General features: G+C 43.7%; 5 protein-coding genes across 5 annotated transcripts; all 5 read left to right on the top strand.

The window, feature by feature from the left end:
• Positions 1-415: 415 nt before the first annotated feature.
• On the top strand, positions 416-2,106 carry LOC145697328 (carbonic anhydrase 2-like). Its single transcript, XM_081774516.1, has 4 exons — positions 416-762; positions 1,150-1,257; positions 1,367-1,542; positions 1,588-2,106. The coding sequence occupies exons 2-4, from the start codon at positions 1,155-1,157 to the stop codon at positions 1,966-1,968; spliced, it is 660 nt and encodes a 219-aa protein (XP_081630642.1). The 5' UTR covers positions 416-762; positions 1,150-1,154; the 3' UTR covers positions 1,969-2,106.
• Positions 2,107-2,355: 249 nt separating this feature from the next.
• Positions 2,356-4,182, top strand: LOC145696217 (NAD-dependent protein deacetylase sirtuin-7-like). Its single transcript, XM_081773216.1, has 7 exons — positions 2,356-2,528; positions 2,572-2,807; positions 2,878-2,950; positions 3,016-3,172; positions 3,217-3,380; positions 3,422-3,736; positions 3,787-4,182. The coding sequence occupies exons 1-7, from the start codon at positions 2,387-2,389 to the stop codon at positions 3,864-3,866; spliced, it is 1,167 nt and encodes a 388-aa protein (XP_081629342.1). The 5' UTR covers positions 2,356-2,386; the 3' UTR covers positions 3,867-4,182.
• Positions 4,183-4,599: 417 nt separating this feature from the next.
• LOC145696701 (nuclear pore complex protein Nup155-like) lies at positions 4,600-10,027 on the top strand. The gene is made up of 10 exons (XM_081773781.1): positions 4,600-4,821; positions 4,948-5,214; positions 5,260-6,861; positions 6,907-7,194; positions 7,239-7,894; positions 7,944-8,111; positions 8,154-8,417; positions 8,462-8,575; positions 8,619-9,002; positions 9,782-10,027. The coding sequence occupies exons 1-10, from the start codon at positions 4,710-4,712 to the stop codon at positions 9,890-9,892; spliced, it is 3,966 nt and encodes a 1,321-aa protein (XP_081629907.1). The 5' UTR covers positions 4,600-4,709; the 3' UTR covers positions 9,893-10,027.
• Positions 10,006-10,892, top strand: LOC145696695 (large ribosomal subunit protein uL22-like). Its single transcript, XM_081773775.1, has 3 exons — positions 10,006-10,186; positions 10,260-10,508; positions 10,638-10,892. The coding sequence occupies exons 1-3, from the start codon at positions 10,076-10,078 to the stop codon at positions 10,845-10,847; spliced, it is 570 nt and encodes a 189-aa protein (XP_081629901.1). The 5' UTR covers positions 10,006-10,075; the 3' UTR covers positions 10,848-10,892.
• LOC145696687 (large ribosomal subunit protein uL2-like) lies at positions 10,893-12,144 on the top strand. Its single transcript, XM_081773767.1, has 3 exons — positions 10,893-11,146; positions 11,493-11,934; positions 11,980-12,144. The coding sequence occupies exons 1-3, from the start codon at positions 10,938-10,940 to the stop codon at positions 12,097-12,099; spliced, it is 771 nt and encodes a 256-aa protein (XP_081629893.1). The 5' UTR covers positions 10,893-10,937; the 3' UTR covers positions 12,100-12,144.
• The last annotated feature ends 4,882 nt before the right edge of the window (positions 12,145-17,026 follow it).

The raw sequence follows: 17,026 nt of genomic DNA, 5'->3' as shown, positions 1-17,026 counted from the left end.
AATTTGTTTTCTCCGTCCCAATGGGCTGGATTGGTGGCTCTATGACTGCTTTATTAGTTAGGATCGAAAATCAGAAAGTAACTTTCTTAGTCAATTACTTTTTGATCCTTGAAAAAGCCGCCCAAAAAGCCCAGATTGACGCGTATAAGAAGGGAATGTTCGACACTCTTCCTCCTTGCTACACAACTGACTTCATGAAACTAACGATCGAAGGAACAATTTCGCCGATGGAGAATATTGAGCTTCTACGAAAATACGGATACCCCGATGATTCTAGCCCAGTTCCACCACCTCCATCCGGTGGCCCTTCAAGTCAGATTACCGACGCCGTAGCGAATCAGTTGCAATTACAAACACAGCAAACAACCACCTCAGAAACGTGATAAAATAAAAATCTCTTTTGCAATTGAAAAATATTTGTTTATCCCGGAACAAGATCAACTTGCGTCCATCAGCAAACCCAAGAAATATAATAAATATGGCGATGAAATTGTTGAAGAATAATTTTGCTAGCTACCCAGAACCCTGATTGAAAATTGAAAAATGTTATTTATTGAATGCTAAGCTCATGCTTTCATTTCCATTATGCCATATTCAGAAATGAACACTGGAAAAAGAACCACATGTACAATGAAAAATCTGATAATCTTCTTCTCCCCCGTTATCGTTTATTTTTATTAAGACAAATATGTGGGCGACGGATCAGCAGGGGATTAAGAACGGCTGTCGCCTCATTATCATCTTAAAATTGAATATGTATACGTAAGTAGCTTGCGGCAACTGTTATCCAATATCTACAGTATTCGCCAAATATTTGCGCTCCGTCGAAAGAGCACGGCATTTTTATACGAGCATTCTACCCGAGATATGCAAAGAGATAAAATTAGAAGCTCTGTAGTAATTGACTTCCAGTGCTCTAAATCGTGAAAGAAAGCGTTTTCTTTCTTCTTGTTTATCTAACTCGCGGAAGCTTCAATCGAACATTCAGAGAGCACTCCCTTGAGAACTAATTACTAGCTCAAATATCTTCGTTTGCGATTAAATAAGAGACTGACGCAGATTTCAATTGGAATCCCGGAGCGTTTAATTTAAAAGATAGTCTCTTTCTAGACGAGTTTCATCCCTTTTTTAAAACTGTTTTGTTTTCAGCAGTTATGTCTTGGGGATACGAAAGGAGCGAGTGTCCTCCAGCAAAGTGGGATACCCAGTTCCCTGTTGCTAATGGAGAGAGACAGTCCCCAATCGATATAATTACTGGTAACTTACAAATTCGTACCATTATATAAAGACCGCCCAAATACTGTTATAAATACTCCTATTTGATGATTTTCCTTATTGTTAAATTTTGTCAAAATGAATTTATTAGGACGAGTGAAGGTTGATAAGAAACTCAAGGCTCTCAATCTTCAATGGAAGAATGAAACTGCCTCGGAAATCTTCTGCAATGGGCATTCTGTACAAGTCACTTTCAAGCCCGGCTCGACTCTAACTGGAGCTCATTTGTCTTCTGAATATGAGTTGCTTCAGTTTCATATTCACTGGGTAAGAAAGAAGTTCAAAGTTGCCCCCTAATTGACCTCTCCGTAGGGATCTGAAATTGGACAAGGCGCCGAGCATTTCATCAATGGAGAATCAGGCGATGCAGAAATCCACTTTGTTCATTGGAATAAAAAGTACGGCTCGCCAGAAGAAGCGATGAAGAACGGCGATGGATTGGCAGTCGTTGGTGCTGTAATTCACGAACGAGATGACGTCGAAGGAGAGTATCAAAACGATTTCATGAATGATGCTTACTCCTTGATATTTACTTGTAATGAAATCGGAAATAGCTTCGCTGTGCCCTGGAAAGTTTCTGACCAAATTCTTCCCAAAGAACTTCGATATCGGCAAAAAGTACCAAATCTCCAAGCCGATGGAACTTCTCGAACTTCTTCCTCAAAACAAAAACTTTTATTGCTACGAAGGTAGTCTGACAACGCCACCTTTGCTCGAATGCGTCATGTGGATTCTTCTAAAACAACCTCTATTTCTTTCGCCGTCAACGATGACTGCACTTCGTTCTCTTCCATGTCTCCATGGCGGAAATTTGGAAAATAACTTCAGGCCACCACAGGAAGGGTTCTTTTTCTCATTAGTAACAACCCAATCGAGAAGCCGCTTGCGCGCTTCTCGGATTTCTTCTTTGAATTATTTATCGAGAACCGTGAAAAGCCACAGAAAAATCGAAAAGTACGATCGAAGAACTAGTCACCGTCTTGAAGCCATTTTGTTCCAGAGTTCCATACTATTCTCCTTCAAGTTCAATAAAATAAAGCGGAATAAAACAAAACTCTTTTACATCCACGTCTTCAGATAAAAATGCAATCGTAAAACAAAGTTGAAATCGATGGAGATCGGCTCAAAGAGGAAATCTCCCCGTGCTCTCACGCAAATCTCGGGCGCGATTTCTGATGCCAAAGCGGAGTATAAATGCAAGCGCAAAGAGCTTGCCACGGCTCTCAAGGCAGAAATCAAAAGCGAGTTTCAAGGTTTCTATTTTTCAATGAGGTCCTTTTCTCATTTCGATTTCAGAGCAATTGATTGCCGAAAACCCCCGACTGGTTAAAATTTTAACTCGACAATGGGAAACACAAAAGTGCAACCAATCCAGACTGACCGAAATGTACGATACTGCCGAAGAACTTGCCCCCAAAGTAGCCAAACTGATCGAAATGATTCGAGATGCTGAGCATCCGATTGTTTACACTGGAGCAGGGATTTCGACGTCGGCGAATATTCCTGACTATCGCGGGACTGGTGGTGTTTATGTACGAATTTATAACAGTTTCGAGTATTTATTCAAATTTGTTGTCAATCCCTTCATTTTTAAATTTTCAGTCATCACTGGCATCAGGGCAAGACATAAAACAATGCAATCTGGTAACTGCCACTCCAACTCTTGGACACATGGGAAAGAGTTTTATCCTCAAATTATCCAATGAATGATTATTTGGACTTTCGAAAACTTTTTGAAAGCGCTTTCCGGATTGCTGAAAAGCGGAATCTTCAAGTTTCTCCTTTCTCAAAACTGCGATGGTCTTCATCTCCGAAGCGGTGTTTCTCCCGAACAACTTTCAGAAATTCATGGAAATATGTTCATGGAAAACTGCGATGAAGGCCACTTCTTTTATCGGTAATTTGAAGTTATCTTCCGTCCCTTTTCCTAAAATACCAAAGAACATTCGATGTGACAGAAAAGACGAATGTAAAGCGCCATAAAACCGGACGAATGTGCCCAAATGAAGACTGCGACGAAGAATTGTACGATGCGATTGTGCATTTTGGCGAAATGAACCGATTTGATGTTCCCTATCGTTGGGAAACTGCCGAAACTCACGCTGGTATTTCAAAATTTCAATTTTCAGTCTCAACCATCTCTTAGCTCAAACGGATCTGATTGTCTGCATCGGAACAAGTCTCAAAGTCCTGAAAGCTTACAAAGTGCTCTGGCCGAAGAAATGCAAGCTGGTGATTATCAACTTGCAGTGGACGCCGAAGGACAAGAAAGCGGACTTGCTGATTCGAGGTCAGAGCGACCAAATTCTCTGCGAAGTGGCCAAGGCCTTCGACATTCCGATCTCGCCGTATTCGGAAAGTGAGGACCCGCTCATCTCTCTTGCCACTGCCCTGAACGAAAACGATCCCAAACCTTCGACTCCCTTTCTCAATATGGTAGAAAACAACGCTAAATTTCCAGGTAGCTGATTTCAAATAATGGTTGTTCTCCATTCTCATCCTTGATTTCAGTCGAAAGCAACAACTTCAAGACCAATTTCAAAGAGCATTACACGCCCGGCTGGTACGGCAAAGGCATGAAGAAAAACTAGCTCAAACTAACCGACCAAGGTGTCGGTCTTAAATATTCTTATATCCTGAAACTCGCCTGTTCCCTCGTTGTTCTAACACTCCTTTTTTATGTTCGTTGCCCATCTTTTTCTAATCCCATCTTCGTTCAACTATATTTCCCTTTTTTTAACTTTTCAGAAGTAACTTCTATTCAACCCTTCCCGTTTTCTTTTTGTTATCCGTTCCTGATTTCAACAAAATATCCAAGTTTTTATTCATATTCATGTTCGATATCTTTTCCTTAGCTTCATACAAATTACAAGCTCGAATCAAACAATAAACGTAGTTCGAAAAAATAATATTATTATTTATTAGAAATATTTCATTATAAACAAATTAATTGGATAGTAATAGATTTTATTATCAATCGATAAATGGACTTGGAAACCTGTGTAGAAAACCTGAGTCAGGGTAGCTTTTTCGCTCTCAGACCCTGACTCAGGTTTTCTACACAGGTGGGCAAGACCATTTGCCAATTGATAATAATATCATAATTACTATACGATTAATTTGTTTATAGATAGAGAGCGAGAAATGCGCGTTTATTATTTACAATTAATCAATTTGAAAAATGATGGTTGTAATTTAAATTTTCGTAAATTGCTGAGATTTAGCGCACTTTGCGCTGCGCTCTGAGGAAAAAATAAGCGCACGTGTGTTAGTAAGGCGCTGACGCCTACACTCGGCTCCAACGAATAAGCGCCCGCGCTGATGTTCCTGGCGCACGAAATTTCTTTCAATTTCCAAGCTGAAAATAGCTTGTTCTTGTTCAATTTTTAAAACTTGGGTGATTCAGAAGACAGAGAGATTCCGTGAGAAGCTGGATGAGCGGCACGACTGACCGCAACCAGTTCGACGATGCCGTCAATCAACTACAGAAATACGCCGATGCTCCTAGGGCAGATTTTGCCAATCTTCTAGGGGTCAATCCTGACGGTAAGTGATCTAGGGAAACTTTGTCCTTTTAAATTTGCTCGAAAAGCCCCTGAATTCGTTAAAAATCCCGTAAAAATGAAATTTCTTGCTCCTAAATCGATAAAATCTAACGGAATTCTTATTCAGGCGGTTATGCCCACACAGCTTCTGTCTCTGGAATCCAAGAATCCGACTATCCATCAATTCCTGCGTCAGATTCGGTGCCTCTCCTTGCCCAGAAAAAACGCGTTCCCCTCCCCGCGGAGCTGATAGAGCAGTTTGGTCACATGCAGACAGATTGGAAATTGGGTATTTTTACAGAAATTCAAAGAGCCTGGCTGACGATTGATGCAGATATATTTATCTGGAAATATGAGTCTGGCGAAGATTTAGCTTATTATGACGGCCTTTCAGGTAAAATCAATCGATAATATTCATGGAAATATCTCCAATTTATAGAAGCGATTATCACATGTGCGCTTGTAAAGCCGGTGAAACAGATCTTCCGCGACGTCAAACACATCCTCGTCGTCGCCACTGCCATGGAAATCATCCTCCTCGGAGTCTGTTTCAACAACGACAACACCGACGAAGAGCTCAACATCATTCCCGATCCTCTCTACACAGTGTCCACCGACAACATCAGATTCCAGTCGATCACAGGCACTGATGACGGGCGCATCTTTCTCGCCGGAAAGGACGGTTGTTTGCACGAGGTGGCCTACACTAACGAATCGGGCTGGTTTGGACGCAAGTGTCGGCGGATCAATCACTCGTCTTCCTCGATCGGATACCTGATCCCATCAGTCGTCCAGAACGTCTTGTTTGATGATGATCCGCTTTCCCACCTACTGGTCGATCGTAAACGAAAGACAATTTGGACGCTGTCTGAAAAAGGCTCGATTTCGCTTTACGATCTCGGCAAAACTGGAACTGGCATCAGCAAAGTCGCCTCACTTTCCAGCTCCTCCATCGTCCACGCCGCATCACGTGCTGCCCCGCAGTGCGACAAGTCCTTCTTCTCTCCTATCGTCGCCGTTGCTACTATCGACGCTGGCTCATCACAGGCCATTCACTTTGTCGCCGTCACACAAGCTGGTCTTCGATACTATTTCAGCACTGGCTCTAGGGAACGGCCTCATCACCTACTCCTCGTCCATGTTCGCCTACCACCTGGCTTCACTTCCTCGACAGCAGAGCTCAAGCCAAGGAAAGTGCATTCCGCCCTTCTGACAGGGGAAGTGTCCCTCCTTTGCTCAGAAGAGAGCGGCCTCGAAGCAGACCAGATGTGGTCGCTCGTCGGAATCAGTAACGGCAGCGCCAACATGCCGGAAGAATACGGCGTCAACCGACTTGACTGTCGCGTCTGGACTTGCGCTTCGATCTCTGATATCGACGATCCTCTTGTCCCGCCAGAAAATGGCACCCTTGGGCTTGCTCCCCACAGAGACGTCTGCTCCGTCTACCAGCCTTCTTCAGAATTCGTCGTCATGACAAAACAGGGAACTTCCTTGTACGAAAGTCTTCCCAGCGCGCATCAACTCTTGAACATTCTCAAACGAAGCGGTGGTATGGAATCCGCCGAGCTGGAACGATTCATGATCACTCGTGATCAGTCTGCCGAGGCGACCGCTTGTGCCATTCAACTCGCTTGCGACGGGGCCATCGACCACGTCACTTCCAGCTGGGCAACCGGTGCCTTTTTCCGTTACGGTGGCGGCCCAACCAGAAGTGGAGCCACCAATTCCAACACGAATGGTTCTCTTTCTGGAGCTCCACTCTCGCCAATGGCTAACCGAGCAGCGTCGCCGAATGTCTCTTCATTTTTCTCGCCTATTCGAGGAAATCACAACCAGGGCAATGGTTTTGTACAGTCGACACCCTTCGGCCAGCGTGCACCTGGTCTGCCAACGCCAAACCAGCCGAACTTGAACTCCACCACGCTCGCACCTGGACCTGGTGGCGACATGGTCGTCGTTAACTCCGCCAAATTCAGAGGTCTTGTCAAGTACTTGTCGAGAGTCCTGCGCCCAGTCTGGTTAAATACCATCACCAACAAACGTAAGCCACTCTTTTCTTACCACAAACTCTAACTTTCATCTTCAGCTGACCCAGTTATCAAGCAGTTGCCTCACACAACTCGCCTGAGCCCGATTTCTCTAGCACGCGTTCTCACTGCCCTCAAAAAGCTCAAATCATGGATGGACGCCAACAACATCGGTACGGTTCCATCATCCGTCGCCAATGCGACTGATCTTCAGTCTTACGAAAACGCCCAGTTTTCTTCGGTCTATGCACTTGTCTGTAGATCGCTGGAAGTCGCCTCTCTCTGGCACTTGTTGACTGAAAATCAGCTCCATGTCGTCTCCAAGGAGCTCTCGACCAACGATAAAGGTAATTTATCTCAATAATCAACAACAAAGAAAAACCAAAATTAGAACTGCTCGACTCCGTCCTGTTCAAGGACTTGGTCACCACGGAAGTCGGCCGAGTTCTGTGCCAGAACCTCATCACTGCCCTTCTGTCCTGCTACATCGGTGATAACGCCTCCATCGACTTCGTCTCGAGATCCCTTCGAGACATTTGCCCAACTCTCTTCTCGGCCGACGACGCCATCTGCAGCCGAGCAACTGAGATCCTCGCCCTCACAAGAAATGCGACGGACCAGGAAGCAAAGGAGCGATGCGAGGAAGCTCTAGGTCTCTACTTGACGATTGCACATACCTGCAACCTTGGCGCTGTTGTTCCTCAATTGAAAATGGCTCAATACTGGGAAGGCATCGTCACCCTCTGCATTGCCGCCGCCGACAAACGCGATCCATCTGGAATGGCCCTTCACCACTTCAAACAAGAGTGCCCAGCTGACGACTTGGAAGGCAAACGAGCCTACTCAGTTCGCCGTGATTGCTACGAATCCTGCCTCTCCGTCATCAAAGAACTCGTCGAAGCTGCCAAGCACACCACATCAACGCCGGCGTTGCCTATCAGTCCCGGCAAGAAGCCACAGAGTCGTAAAGAAAATAAAAACGAAAACTCTGCAGAAGAGGCTGCCCGCGCCGCCGACGAAATGCTTATTCAGATCATCAATTCCGAGGTCAGTAATTTACTTGTCTTATTTCGACAGAAAGTGACATTTTTAACAGGATGAACTTTTCCACATCGCGGTATTTGACTGGATGATGCAATCGGAGTTGGCCGACAGGCTTCTCTCGGTTAAGAGCGGATTCTTGGAAAGCTACTTGTTGCAGACTGTCAAGGCTTCTCCCGACAATATTCTCGCGGCGGATATGCTCTGGAAATATTACGAACAGGTTTGATAGAACTCTTGAGATCATAATTCAACTCGTTTAAAGATCCAGCAGCATGGAGCCGCCGCGCGAACGCTGATGGACTTGGCGCAGAATGCACCCGGTCTGAAGCTCTCCACCAGATTAGAATATTTGTCGAGAGCGGTGATCGACGCCGGCGCGATAATGGCCCCCACTGCCGCCGATGAACAGCTTCGACGAGACGCGCAAGAAGCTGCTGAAGTAGCCGGCATTCAGCATCTTATCCAAGTCCAAACTCGCGATAACTTGCTCGATGATCGACTGTTTGACCTCAACAAGCTCTATCAGGTAAATATTTGCGCGCTGTAAATCTTGAACTATCTCATTTTCAGGATTATGCTGATCCGCTTGATTTGCCAGAAGTCAAGTTGGCCATCGTTCACTCCGCTGGGCAGTATGATGAGGCAACTGTTGATGGTTTCTGGCAGGAAATCATCGAGAAAGAGGTAATCAAATCCAACTCAACTTAGTTTCTAAATACATTCGAAGGTCGAGCAATCGAAAGATCTCTCACCCGATGCTCAAGTATCGGCCATGCGAGCCAAAATACTATCTGTTGGCCAGCGATACTCGGCAAGCGGACGATTTCTGCCGAAGCTATTCATCATCAACTTCCTTGAAAAAGTCTCTTGCTTCATGCAGTGGCCCAACAAAGGCTGGGTCGTCCAGGTCTTCAAGGAAGTCGGCGTTTCCATGCTCAGCATTTTGGAAACGTACTTCGAAATCATTCAAGACAACGATGATTTCTGGGCTCAAAATGGCCAGCCACTTCACCTCATCGACGTTTTGAAGGTTATCTTCGAAACGTTCCTTGAGAAGCCACAAGTCGTCGTCCCCAACGAACGACGTCTGTTCGTCGACAAGTGTCTTCAGGTATTGCTTGTGTTTCAAAATGCCACGGATATATTTACGGAAATGGCTAAAAATAGAAAGATTCTTAATCCGATAGCTTCTTGCCTTGAAATTTATGTTGTCAAACAGTTGATTGTTGATCCTTGTCTTTTTCAATGAGTTCGAAAGAGAATGCTTCGGGTCCTCGAAAGAGGTGTCACTTATGAATAGGTCGTATGGGGAACGCGTCTAGTCTGCCGAATTTCATTTTTGTCACCAGGCACGTCAAGACCGTTCAGCTGAGTAACCCATCGACCTGCAAAAAGTGGCATTTGCGGCGATTACGCTGCAAGGCTGGATATATTCTCAAAGTTCGTCAGTTTATTTAAACGGCGGTTGAAGTCAACTAAAACGGCTGATTCACCCTTCGCCGGGTCGATGATGCCGGTAATAAGTTGGAATAATGAAGGTCAAGGGGATAAGTATCAATTGTTTGACGTAAAAAGTTGTTTCTCACTTGAGGCATTTTCGGTCGGCTTGAGAATATTTATCTAACACGGCGAAAATACTGTACAAATCAAATTTGACCAGAAATGATTATTGAACGGTAGCTTATTAATCAAGATTTCCTTTTTGGTATTTTGAACCTTGGAATGATTGATTGGATTTCGCGCGCTAATTTTGAAAACTCGAACTGTTCAAAGCTAAGATTTATAAGTGTTCTTTTTCCAATCTATGAAGCCATTTGTCTAGTTGTCTACGTCTAATTAATTGTCAGAAATGACTTAAAAAGCTTTCAAAAATACGAATCCTCAATTTAGATCATTGCCTCCGCCAATGTGACACTTGGCGGCATGACGAACGCCGACACCACTCTGGCGATGAACAATCTGAAGCAAGTTCAATACAAGCTGGAAAGATGGCTTCAATAACTGCACATGAAACATGTCGCCCTCCTTCCTCGCCACAAGAATCATAGATACAAATTTCACCCACCCATTTAAATATTTCCACTGCCACTTATTTACCACTTCGGTTCAAAATATTTTCAAGCGACGCTTCAAAAAGGCGAGTCTTCTTCACGGTTTTTCTTTTTCAGAAACCGGATTTGAAAAATGACCCGCTACTCTGCGGAAGCCGAGAATGCGGCTCGAAGCTGCAAGACCAGCGGTTCTGACATTCGTGTCCACTTCAAGAACACCCGAGAAACAGCTAACGCTATCAAGGTTTAAAACTAGTACCTTCATCACAATTTATGTGATCCCAAACAATGAATTTGAAAATAAACCAAAACTGTAGGGTATGCACTTGAACAAGGCCGTTCCCTACCTCAAGGCCGTCATCGAGGGTAACCGATGCATCCCATTCACCCGATTCGATGGCTCCATGGGCCGAACTGGTCAGACCAAAGAGTTCAAGTCCACCACCTCCAAGGGTCGATGGCCAAAGAAGTCCTGCCAGCACATCCTCTCCCTCCTCAAGAACGCCGAATCCAACGCTGAGGTCAAGGGTCTCGATGTTGATGCCCTCGTGATCGATCACATCCAGGTATAAATCAAGCGCTTTTAGATGAAAACGAGAACTCTGGAAAGCTTTCTACTTTTTAAAAATAGAACAACAGTAGACTCCTTTTGGGATTAAGCGAAACTAAACCATGATGTTGTAACCCTCTTGTAGGTCAACGCCGCCGCCAAGCAGCGACGACGAACCTACCGAGCTCACGGTCGAATCAACCCCTACATGGCTTCCCCATGCCACGTCGAGATCATTCTCTCCGAGAAGGATTTGGCTGTTCCCCGAGCTACCGAATCTGGATCCAAGAAGGTCTCCCAGAAGAAGCTCAAGAAGCAGAAGATGATGGCTGCTCAGCAGGGTGGCTTCGAGTAAATTTCTTCCTGTTTTTCGTGAAAACTTGAGAAACTTACTTAAAAATGTATGCTTTAAAATTGCATTTTTTTCCTTTCAGAGTTAGCCGAAATGGGACGTATCATCCGAACCTGTCGTAAGGGTGCCGGAGGCATCTTCAAGGCCCGTACGCGAACCCGAAAGGGCGCCGCCAAGTACCGATCCCTCGATTTCGCCGAGCGACACGGTTACATCAAGGGTGTCGTTAAGGACATCATCCACGACCCTGGCCGAGGTGCTCCCCTTGCCCGAGTCCAGTTCCAGGATCCTTACAAATACGGGTAAGTCGTAACACATCGAAGTCAGACTTAACCCCGACTAGCAAAATTACTTTTGCGAATTTAACGAGTCCGTAGCTATATACTTAAACTTCGTCTGAAGCTCTTTGAGTTTTTTCGATCATTATTTGGGCTTTTAGTTCTGTCAGAACACTTTTGAGCGAAGCATATTTATTTGACAGTAATTTATTGCCTCCCCAAGAAGGCGCCCGCAGTCGTAAAATGTTAGATCACCCGGAAGTCCACTCATAAAGATGAGGTTTGACTTATGTACCCCGATACCTCTGGTATTTGTGTCGTTTCTCATGCTTACCTGCGGAAATAAACCAAATCTGATCCTCGCTTTTAGTAAGGACAACGAGCTCTTCGTTGCTGCCGAAGGTACCTCCACCGGCCAGTTCATCTACGCCGGAAAGAAGGCTCAGCTCTACATCGGCAACGTCATGCCCATCGGCAACATGCCCGAAGGTACTGCATGCTGCGGTGTCGAAGCCAAGATCGGCGACCGAGGTGTCCTCGCCAAGGGCTCCGGAAACTCCTGTGTCATCATCTCCCACAACACCGACACTGGCAAGACCCGAATCAAGCTTCCATCTGGCTCCAAGAAGGTCCTCGACTCCCGATGCCGAGCTACCGTCGGTGTCGTCGCCGGTGGTGGACGTATCGACAAGCCTCTCCTCAAGGCTGGCCGAGCCTACCACAAGTACAAGGTCAAGCGTAACTGCTGGCCTAAGGTTCGTGGTGTTGCTATGAACCCCGTCGAGCATCCCTTCGGTGGTGGTAACCATCAGGTAAGACAAGAACTCATCCTTCTCGCCTCTTATCGTTTCTTTTAGCATATTGGTAACCCATCTACCATCACCCGACGGGCCTCTCCCGGTAAGAAGGTCGGTCTCATCGCCGCCCGACGAACTGGTCTCGTCCGAGGTACCCGAACTATCAAGGATAAGGAGTAAATGTGGTTTTCTTCAAAATAAAGAAAATTCTTACTTCTGTAAAAATTCGGGGCGGGTCAGCGTCAATATGGAAATTGAAAGTCTGAGAACGCTCTCGTAAACAGATGGTCCTCATTATGGTCAGTGGGATAGATTAAAATAACGGCTACGGAACATGCGTTTACGAGGGCCCAGAGAGTTTTCCCAGTGCGTCTTTTATTCCGTAATTCTTGAGTATTTGATAGTTTATCTGAATTGGCTTTGGAAAGTCGCCAAAATCCAAATTTAAACATTCTGACTATCAAATCGGATGTTTTCTCCCTAAGAGGAACATTCCTCTTTTAATATAATAGTCTAATTTCAAGGCTCTCAGACTTTTATTTAAAAATATACGCTGTTCTGGCACCTGGTGTTCGTGTCTTTTTTTGTGATTTGTATCGAAGCAAGATCAGCACTTGAACGAGCATTATTTGTAGAAGCATTAGTCACCGCAGGACGCAAAGAGCTCCCACTCTCGATGGGCTAACCCACCACTTATCGTAGCAGTAATTCTAGGCGCGCAAAGGGGCTCAGAACCGGCGGACAAAGCAGATGTGTGCCTGCTGAGTTAAGTTTACACCGACTCACTTGAACCTGGCCTCTTCTAGTAGCGATTTTGTTTCACACCAAATCAGAAAGTTTCTGCGTATTCAAGTTGCGTTCCAACTTCAAGCTGTATTATTTCTTAAATTTAATTTATTAAAACTTTGTATTGAGCACAAATGCTTCAATTACATAATGATACCATTGCATAATTCTCAAGCTATAGGGATTATTGCGCCCGGTTCATTAATTGTCATAAGGACTTGCCGTTGTATTCTGCGGTTTAGCAGCGTATAAAAGTGAGAGTAGCGCGAGGCCGCCGGTGGTCGCAAACAAGGTAGTTTATGGTCATTTCTGGTTGCTAACTTGTACTTGAATCCGAAGCCATCCATTGTTCCTTTGTCGATTTTACTGTACGAAATGATATTTTGATATCTGGTCTCTCCGCTGTCCAGAACTGATTATCGCATCCACAGGAAGCTCTTTCAGTTTTGGCCTTTGAAGTTTATGGCCTGAAAAGGTCAAAGTCGACTCCCCTTCCCTTTTGAAAAAAAGCTCTGTAACTCTTCTTGTAAAAAGAGTAAATCCCCATCGACCTCCTGAATTGGGTTCAAAACTTGCATAAATTTCCGTGTCAACGCGTTCCTTTGAATCTTGCTTTCTACTGCTTCTGATGAACGGTATTCTGAAAATGGAAATTTTTCAATTTTCAAACAACAATTTAGAATTATAATTTTGAAGGAGTCGGGCACTTAGGATGTCTTAACCGCACTTAACGGTCACTTTGATAGACAAAGAAAAAACTTAACATTCGTCTTTGAAAATATTTGTTGAAATTTATTCATAAATTTTCGCCGGGAGAATGGATGGAAATTTGAGAATTTCAGAAGGATCCAAGTGGGGAATTATCAGATCAGAAACTTGAGATAATCGAAATTTTCGCTGGGAGAAAGTGAACCGGTAGTTATTAATCCCTTACGTTTATTGCGATGATAATATTCAATAAATAACTCTGAGAAGTAATGTTTTGATCGCCTGCGTATCGTTTTTTACTGAAGAATATTGCTCAATACTACTGATGAAATTGCAATTAAACCTCATTGTTTCTTCATTTTATTGAAAAAAAATGGATAGTTATCATTAAAAAAGCTGCTCGATAATGCCGAAATTATGAAGACAGTAGCACCGACCAGTACTTTCCCATTGAAGTAAAGAAAGCCAAGTCCAACCTGGGTGGCATGAAAAAATCTTAACCCGTTTCCAAGGCGGCGCCACCTATTACGACGCGCGAGCGCTCTCTACGCGCGCCGCACTCAGCTCAATAGCTTGAGCGGCTTCTAGCTCTGTTCTGAGCTCGAATTCTAGTGCCACAAGAATAGAACTGTCCTCTTTTCACCGGTCCACAGAGTAGGCATGACATAGGCAAAGTAGAGATAAGTATGGTACGAAAACTTCTCCTCTGGCTGATTTCTTCGTTAATCCACTGTAAGTACTTAATTTCGAAAGTTGCATGAAATTGTGTGTACATTGTACTCAAACAGTAGCGCAAGTTCTTGACAGCTCAAGGTCACAATCAAAATAATAGTCTCTTCTAATGGTATCGTTTCTTTGGCTTTTTGGTTGGAATTACCCTAACCCTTTTTTGGTCATTTTTATGCAACAGACTCGAGGGAAAATTCGTTCTGCCTTGAGGGCAGTACCCCAAACTCCCGATGAATGAGGACTTTTTGGATAGGTCTCCTTCAAGATAACCGGCGTGTCAAATCAGACGGGGATTTCTAGCCCTGGCCGCGATAATTAATCCATGAACATGACATTAAGAGTCACTTTGGTAAGGGCATGTCACCCACTTGACATATAATATGCAGCTGACAGTGGGTATGATGATTTGAGAACCTGTGCAAAGCCAGAATAAATTTGCTTTTCCCGGTGGGGCCCATGTTTTCCGGGTGAGTTTGACCTTCCCAAATTGCCATTTTACGATTCCTCCACCACAACTTTCTTTAGAAGAATATCCTGCACCGGCTTCAATAGTTCGATATATTTACAGTAGCGTCAAATAGTAGCGAATTCGGCTTCAAGAGCATTTCAATTTCCGCCTGCCATAAATATGTCACCGAAGCAGAATCCATTCTGATGGGAAGCACTCCTCTTCAGACTTTTTTGTTCGCCACAATTAGAGTGTACAGGGATAAACTTCTTGAAACAACAGTATTCCCTAAATAGCTTCTTTACACACCACCCGGCCAAGTTTTTTTTTAATTGAATTAACGAGTTCCCAAAGGTTAAAAATAAACAGTTCGAATTGACATCTCTACTGTCAGATACAGTTGAAGCCCACACGTTTTTGCCCTCGAACTTTTTGTTTGACTTCCTTAGCACAGTAGTAGTAATTGAGGAGGATTAACTCGCTATGAATGGATCAAAGGAAGTGTCAAATTTATGTTCAATGTTAGACAGTTTTCTCTTTCTGACGGTAAGCCAGCGGAAAGTCTGAGATTTTAGTTTCGAATGAGATTACCGAGTGATTATAGTTTTTATTGTGCGGGATCCAGAAAAATTATCGAATCATTTTCATACGATTAAAATTCTGAATTGACTGCTCGAAGCTTTACCAAATTGTTGATGATCCAGATTGAGCATCTACTGTAGAATTCTAGCGCAGGGAAAGGAGCATCGATTCATCAGAGCTCAAGAGATAACCGATAGTAATTTACTAGCGAAAATTAAAGGCTAGAAATGATCACTCTCACGAAAAAACTCTGACAAATGGGTGGAGCACCGAATTAGTTAGGCAAATTCTTGAAGTCGCGCCAAAATTTTCAGCTGCTTTTAAATTTCGCGGTTAAAATAAGTTAGCAGCGCTACTGTAGATATTATGTACCGGCCTTCTCCGGCTTCTGAAATTCTTTCTTTTTACGAATTATGCAAATGTTTGTGCTCGTAAAAGAAGTTTTATGTTTGAACTTGAGATTTAATAAGGTCCAATGTGTCTAAAGACGAGCCGCGGTTCCGCCGGAACAATATCCTTTTCATTCGCGCAACATAAAATACATAATCATCGATAATTTGACTTTCAAAAAGTTCGCACAAAGCAAACATTGACGCTAATTTAAACGCCGATTATCGACGGTAGCGCCTCTGTTCTTGAATTTTCAATTCTGCTGATTTAGAAATAAACAGGGAAATCCCAAAATGCAAGAAAAAAATCGAGCCCAGTTCTAGTTTGAATTTCTCCGAGAATATTCGAAAAAGAATGTTTGTAAGACAAATACGTAAAAACTCGAATGAAATTGAACTTTTATAATAAAAAACGGACTGATATATGTTTACCGCTTCCGAAGCCGGAAGAAATACTGTGCATGGTGTGAATTATGTTTCCGTTACTCCGAGCCGCCCTGACTCCGAGACCATCAATTTAGTAGCAGCTTCTTATTAACTGTAGTCGTTCATTCTAACGCGAACTTGCTGATGAAATTATTGTTTGTCATTAATGAAATCATTAGTGGGACAATTAATTCGCGCTATTTGTTCGTCCATGCGTAGGGATGCCATAAATCATAGTTACTTTTTCAGCTGTCGAAGCTTTTGTTTTACGGTTGCTTTATTTTAAATTTTACTTTCCAGATGGGGAAAGCAAAGATGGGGCGATTCGCTTTTACGATTCATCAGAAGAGAACTTTGCCCAGCTACGATCAGAAATTACGCGCCAGTCAACGAGGAGAAAAAGGAAATTGGTTGCTTCTAGCTTTTTTCTGTCTTCTAGCGCTCTTCCAGTTTGCAACCCAAAGAATAGGAAACGATCTTTAGCGAGCAGAAGTGATAAGGAGTTGATCGTGGAGAAGGAAGGACGAAGACACCTCCTACTGCTCAAACAAATTCGCGTGATCGATGAAGAAAACTACGAGCTTCGCGTCCCACACGATTTCGATGAACTTTCTTCGACTGATGAAGATTCTGTCATCGCGGAAAATTGCACTTATTTTGGAAGGAAAGGGAACTTACAACGAGGATTTTATCTTTTACTAGGAATTCCCGCTTCTTCTCCTTCTTGTCTGCCTACGCGGCTGGTGCTTATCAGCTCTTATGTAACTGATAAAGCGAACTTTTGTAGACTGAAGTCTTGAAGTCTTTCAAATTGATTGACAGTATATCTAAGATATACTAAGATATAATATCTTCCTTTTTCTTGAAGTTCCCCGATCAAAGAACATATCACGACCGATATTCTTCTGCATTTGTCAACATTTGCGAACAGGTACTGTACCAGCGAGGGACTGTAAGATTGCAGGGGTCGAAAAGTTTTGCTTCGTATTGTTTCCCTGTAAATATTTTTTATTCTGAGAGGTGAGGGTACTTATTGCAC

This window comes from Oikopleura dioica, chromosome 2 (assembly GCF_907165135.1).
Source record: "Oikopleura dioica chromosome 2, OKI2018_I68_1.0, whole genome shotgun sequence".
NCBI lineage: Eukaryota > Metazoa > Chordata > Appendicularia > Copelata > Oikopleuridae > Oikopleura > Oikopleura dioica.
This window is presented reverse-complemented; position numbering and strand designations above follow the sequence as displayed.

Bases quoted from the DNA above. Each gene is read 5' to 3' on its own strand.
- LOC145696687 (XM_081773767.1), top strand. From the start codon at position 10,938: ATGGGACGTATCATCCGAACCTGTCGTAAGGGTGCCGGAGGCATCTTC. The intron at 11,147-11,492 runs GTAAGTCGTAAC...CCTCGCTTTTAG, and splicing joins CAGGATCCTTACAAATACGG to TAAGGACAACGAGCTCTTCG. The intron at 11,935-11,979 runs GTAAGACAAGAA...CGTTTCTTTTAG, and splicing joins TCGGTGGTGGTAACCATCAG to CATATTGGTAACCCATCTAC.
- LOC145696695 (XM_081773775.1), top strand. From the start codon at position 10,076: ATGACCCGCTACTCTGCGGAAGCCGAGAATGCGGCTCGAAGCTGCAAG. The intron at 10,187-10,259 runs GTTTAAAACTAG...CCAAAACTGTAG, and splicing joins AAACAGCTAACGCTATCAAG to GGTATGCACTTGAACAAGGC. The intron at 10,509-10,637 runs GTATAAATCAAG...ACCCTCTTGTAG, and splicing joins TCGTGATCGATCACATCCAG to GTCAACGCCGCCGCCAAGCA.
- LOC145696701 (XM_081773781.1), top strand. From the start codon at position 4,710: ATGAGCGGCACGACTGACCGCAACCAGTTCGACGATGCCGTCAATCAA. The intron at 6,862-6,906 runs GTAAGCCACTCT...TTTCATCTTCAG, and splicing joins AAATACCATCACCAACAAAC to CTGACCCAGTTATCAAGCAG. The intron at 8,112-8,153 runs GTTTGATAGAAC...ACTCGTTTAAAG, and splicing joins TCTGGAAATATTACGAACAG to ATCCAGCAGCATGGAGCCGC.
- LOC145697328 (XM_081774516.1), top strand. From the start codon at position 1,155: ATGTCTTGGGGATACGAAAGGAGCGAGTGTCCTCCAGCAAAGTGGGAT. The intron at 1,258-1,366 runs GTAACTTACAAA...TGAATTTATTAG, and splicing joins CCCAATCGATATAATTACTG to GACGAGTGAAGGTTGATAAG. The intron at 1,543-1,587 runs GTAAGAAAGAAG...ACCTCTCCGTAG, and splicing joins TTCAGTTTCATATTCACTGG to GGATCTGAAATTGGACAAGG.
- LOC145696217 (XM_081773216.1), top strand. From the start codon at position 2,387: ATGGAGATCGGCTCAAAGAGGAAATCTCCCCGTGCTCTCACGCAAATC. The intron at 2,951-3,015 runs GAAAGAGTTTTA...ACTTTTTGAAAG, and splicing joins TCCAACTCTTGGACACATGG to CGCTTTCCGGATTGCTGAAA. The intron at 3,737-3,786 runs GTAGCTGATTTC...CCTTGATTTCAG, and splicing joins AAACAACGCTAAATTTCCAG to TCGAAAGCAACAACTTCAAG.